This window comes from Cyphomyrmex costatus, unplaced genomic scaffold (assembly GCF_001594065.2).
Source record: "Cyphomyrmex costatus isolate MS0001 unplaced genomic scaffold, Ccosl1.0 scaffold661, whole genome shotgun sequence".
NCBI classification, from domain to species: domain Eukaryota; kingdom Metazoa; phylum Arthropoda; class Insecta; order Hymenoptera; family Formicidae; genus Cyphomyrmex; species Cyphomyrmex costatus.
In genome coordinates, this window is record NW_017280224.1 from 26,761 (window position 1) to 32,042 (window position 5,282).

General features: G+C 52.7%; 1 protein-coding gene across 1 annotated transcript in view; it reads left to right on the forward strand.

The window, feature by feature from the left end:
• LOC108780013 (uncharacterized) overlaps positions 1-4,298 on the forward strand; it is a 5,111-nt gene extending 813 nt beyond the window's left edge. The window contains exon 2 of the mRNA XM_018547584.1: positions 22-4,298. Coding sequence (XP_018403086.1) covers positions 22-4,298 — 4,277 coding nt within the window. The remainder of the gene's footprint in view (positions 1-21) is intronic.
• Positions 4,299-5,282: the final 984 nt, after the last annotated feature.

Genomic DNA, 5,282 nt, shown 5'->3' on the forward strand with positions numbered 1-5,282 from the left:
ACGATAACCCACGTTCATCAGTTAATAACCTCACTGCAAACAAGTGCGTTTGTTGCTCCGGCAATCATTCCGTTTTGAAATGTAGAGAGTTTCTGGATAAGACCGTCGAGCAGTGCGGCGAGTTCGTGCGACAAGGCAAGCTTTGCCTTAATTGTCTGAGATCCGGGCATTTCCTTAAGCAATGCCCGAGCAAGTCTCGATGTTCACACTGTAGTCGTTCACATCACTCGTTGCTACACTTCTCAAATAATGTAATTGCCGATGTTCCGGCAAATACTTCGAAAATAAAAGTGGAAGCGCAACCTTTCACGCCGACTACGTCCAACGCGCCAGTCGCCGCGAGCGGCAATCATGTCGCGAGCTTGCATAGCGACTCCGCGGAGGACGCGGTTCCTTCGAACGTCCTCCTAGCCACGGCGTGGGTCGACGTTCATACGACCGAGGGCCGAAGTTTTAAAGTTCGCGCCTTACTGGATCAAGGATCCACTTTTAGTTTTATTTCGCAATCGCTCTGTCAGACGTTGCGTACGAAACGACAACGCTCAAATTTGCGGGTTACGAGTTTCGGCGAAAAGTTTACGGGCGTGGCGAGATCGCGCGTCGTTCTGACATTGAGGCCGTGCTCTGGCGCGGAGCCGGGCTTCCCGCTACACGCCTACGTTTTTCAAAGTATTACTTCGTACGCCGCGTCGCGGATTCCGCCAGTCGGGTCGTGGCCTCACTTGAGGGGTATCTCGTTCGCCGATCCCGATCCTTCGAGTCTGCATCGGATACACCTGCTGATCGGTGCTGACTTGTACGGTTCCTTGTTGAGGAATGACCTCCGGCAGGGCCCTATCGGATCGCCTACCGCTCAGTTGACCGCGTTAGGCTGGATTCTCTCCGGCCCTGCGGGTCGCGGTCCGATTGAGCCCGCGAATATTGGCGTCTGTCATAGCTTATTTGCCCACGACCCGAGTTCGCTTCTCAGACAATTCTGGGAGGTCGAGGAGGTCTCAAGCCCCCCTCCACTTACAGACGCGGAAGAGCGTTGCGAACAACACTTCCTCGCCACTCATAGCCGTTCGTCGGAGGGACGGTACATTGTTCGACTGCCTTTCAGGCACGAACCACCAATCGCACTAGGCGATTCACTGTCGATCGCTACTGTATTTTATGAAAAAATGGAAAGGAAGCTGCGTCGGCACGACGAACTCTCCGCGCAGTATAACGACTTCTTAGCGGAATATCTCGCAATGGGACATATGAGCGCGATCGAACGTCCGAGCGACGCCGCTCTTACACCCGTGTACATTCCGCATCATTCGGTTTTGCGCGAGTCGAGTAGTACCACGAAGTTACGCGTCGTTTTTAATGCCTCGTGCAAAACCACGAACGGCACGTCGCTTAACGACCACCTGCTTGTAGGACCAAAGTTGCAGCAGGACCTCCCCGCTATTCTGTTGCGTTGGAGGCAGTGGCGTTTTGTTTATACCGCGGACATCGCCAAAATGTTTCGACAGATCCTCGTGAATACACTCGATGCAGACTTTCAACGAATTCTTTGGCGTCCATCTTGCGACGAGCCAATTAAGCACTTCCGGCTTTTAACAGTGACGTATGGACTCGCTCCGGCCCCGTATCTCGCGATGCGCGTTTTGAAACAATTGTCATTAGACGAAGGATCCGACTATCCTGAGGCCGTCCCGATACTGCGCGACTCCGTCTACGTCGACGACGCGCTTTTCGGTGGGGATGACGTCGCGTCGCTGATAAAAGTTCGCGAACAATTGACGGGCCTCCTTAAACGAGGAGGCTTTCAATTACGAAAATGGGCATCGAATTCGCCTGAGCTTCTTCGCGATGTCGTAACGCGTCAAGTCGACATGGAGGATCACCTCCTTCAACAGGACGAGACCCTTAAGGTCCTCGGAATTGCATGGCATCCCCACGACGACACGTTTCGCGTTCAGGTGGACACTTCGTTTCCGGTCACTCCGACGAAGCGCTCCGTCTTGTCAGTTATCGCTCGCTTATACGACCCCCTCGGCTGGGTAGCTCCCGTCGTCATTGTTGCAAAAATTCTGTTACAGGAATTATGGTTAGCCCAATCCGATTGGGACACCCTTCTCCCCGACGAATTGCGTCAGCAGTGGGAGACATACTACGATAATTTAGAGCAACTAAATAGTGTCCGGGTCCCTCGCTGGACCGGCCGACGAAGCACCGACCTCGACTTTGAACTGCACGGCTTCGCTGATGCCTCGAGCCGAGCTTACGCCGCCGTCGTTTACATTCGAGTCCTTCGCGCGCCCACGGACGTTCGAGTTTGTCTGCTCGCCGCGAAAACTAAGGTCGCCCCTTTAAAGACGCTCAGCATACCGCGTCTCGAGTTGAACGCGATTGTACTTCTGAGTCGATTGATTCAATGGGTTCAGACGACCCTAAATTCGCCCTCCGTACCAGTGTTTGGCTGGTCAGATTCCGCGGTCGCGCTGGCATGGTTGCGTAAGCACCCCGCGAGGTGGCAAACCTTCGTCGCCAATCGCGTCTCCGAGGTGCAACGTACACTGCCGGAAGCACGTTGGAATCATGTGTCTTCTAAAGACAACCCCGCTGACTGCGCCTCCCGCGGCCTGTCGGCGGAGGACCTGTCCTCTCATTCGCTGTGGTGGACAGGGCCGAGGTGGCTCGCCCGGCCGTCCGCGTCGTGGCCGACCGACGACCACTCTCTTTTTCTCGATCGGAACACCAATCAACGGGTCTCCGATGAGGCTCGCGTTTCAGTCGTCCTCCACGTTGAGAGTGAGGACGAGTGGGATCTAATTAACAAATTCTCAACATGGACTAAATTGATTAGAGTCACGACTTACGTGCGTCGCTTCGTCTCTGGAATAAAGCGCCGGAACCACGCGCGCGCGTCCCTCGTATTGACAGTTTCAGAACTTCGCGAGGCCGAAATATTTTGGTTCCGCTACGCGCAACGGTTGGCGTTTGCCCCGGAAATCAGAGCATTAAGCACAAATTCCTCTCTTTCGCGATCCACCCCTTTAAGGGCTTTGAATCCGTTCATAGATGAGAACGCCTTACTCCGTCTTGGCGGGCGGTTGCAAAACGCCGCACTCCGCTATGACGAGCAGCACCCGGTCATACTTCCCAGGGATCGAATCGCCGAGCTGTTGATTCAGCGGGCGCATAAAGCTACCTTGCACGGTGGCACGCAGCTAGTCATTCGTACGCTACGACAGCGATACTGGATAATCGGGTGTCGTAAGGCCGTGAAATCTCATATTCACGCGTGCGTTACGTGCGCGCGTCACGCCGCGCTGCCTTGCGCACAACTAATGGGAGAACTTCCCGCTTCCCGAATTAACCCGTCGCCGCCGTTCGCCCACACCGGAGTGGACTATGCCGGCCCCTTTGACACCCTTCCGTTAGTCGGGCGCGGGCAAAAGACTAGGAAAACTTACGTTGCCCTGTTTATTTGCCTCGCCACAAAAGCTGTGCACCTTGAGCTGGTCGAGGATTATTCCGCCGACGGTTTTCTCGCCGCGTTCCGCCGGTTCTCGAGTCGCCGCGGGTTGCCGCGTCGAATGTACAGTGATAACGGTACTAATTTTCGCGGCGCCGACCGCGAACTCCAAAGGCAATTTCACGCGTTGAAAGATCACCCTGAAATGCGAGATATTCTCACCGCCGACGGCGTCGATTGGGAATTCATCCCACCGGCCGCTCCGCATTTTGGCGGTTTGTGGGAAGCCGGAGTGAAAAGCTTCAAGTTTCACTTAAAGCGAGTCATCGGTGCTCGCACGATTTCTCGGGCAGAATTCGTGACGCTTCTGTGTCAGATAGAGGCCTGTTTGAACTCGCGTCCGATCGCCGCTCTCAGCGACGACCCTAGCGACATGTCCGCGCTTACGCCCGGACACTTCCTAATCGGGCGTCCAATAATCGCGGCTCCGGAGGAATCCGTACTCGAAATCCGTCCGGACCGCCTTTCCCGCTGGCAGCTAGTGAGCTCCATGCGGGAGCAATTCTGGCGCGCCTGGTCGCTTGACTATTTGTTGTCGCTTCAGACGAGAACCAAGTGGCGGGACGCCATGCCTAATTTAGAAGTTGGTGAACTCGTCCTCGTCAAAAATCCTTTGCTCCCTCCGAGCAAATGGGAACTCGCGAGAATTCAACAAATTCATCCAGGGTCCGACGGACTCGTCCGGGTAGTTACTATAAGCACCGCCCGTTCTCGCCTGAAGCGACCTATAACGCAACTGTGCAAGTTGCCTATAAATTGTAAAGAGTCGGCGTCCGAAAGCGAGTAATCCTTGCGCCTTCTCATTCGTTTTCTTTGTTTTGTTTTGCGCCGAGCTTTGTCTGCGTTGCGCGCCAAGTTTGTCTGTATACCGTGAACATTATTCAATATATTAAGTTACTTTTATAAGTATTGTAACACGTTAAAAGTGGATTTACATTTGTGGATTGATTTTGCGGTAATTGCGTCCCTTGGCTCGCGCTGCGACCAGGGGGAGAGTGTTCTCGTTAACGCCCTTTCCAGTTGTATTTCGTATCCGGCGTATACGAGGCGGGCGGTATGTTCAGAATTAGAGCGTTAATTCTTGTAATCATCGAGACCGCTTGAAGAAGCTTCTTCGCTTCGAATATTTGTTGATACGACGTCGAGGGCAAATGTTGTGTACCAATGTTGGCGAGAGTCTTGCGACAGAAAAAAGGGCCCTCGTCATAAGTAATGTGTCAGCCGCTGATTCGTCGATTGTCGCTGGGCCGAGGTTATCGGCGAATCGCGTTATCGCTCTGAAAATTAAACCCGCGAGCCGGTCGAACTCGCGAGAGAAGCGAAACAGTGCGAAGCTAGAGAGCGACGAGACGGTAACTACGTAGAGCGATCCGTGCGTACCCGGCACCTCAAAATTCAGAATTGTCGAAACGGAGGACACAAATCGAGTGCTCCTGCCGCCGGCAACAATGTGAATCATTTCAGACACCAATCTCTTATTGTAAGACGATTCAATGTCTAAAATTTGGACATCATCCCATTTAAAATTGTGGTCAAAGTTAACACGATGGTCAGTAATAACAGAAGGAGAACCTGTTCTTTTTCTGATATCAGACATATGTTCTTTTAGTCTAGTACCAAGTTTTCTTTTAGTCTGACCAACGTAGCTGGCCTCACAATCATCACAGGTAATCTTATAAATAACATTGTTATTGGAACAATGTTCTAATTTATCTTTACCTCTTTTAATAAAACTTTTTAAGGTGTTAGGAATTGAAAAGGCTAATTTACA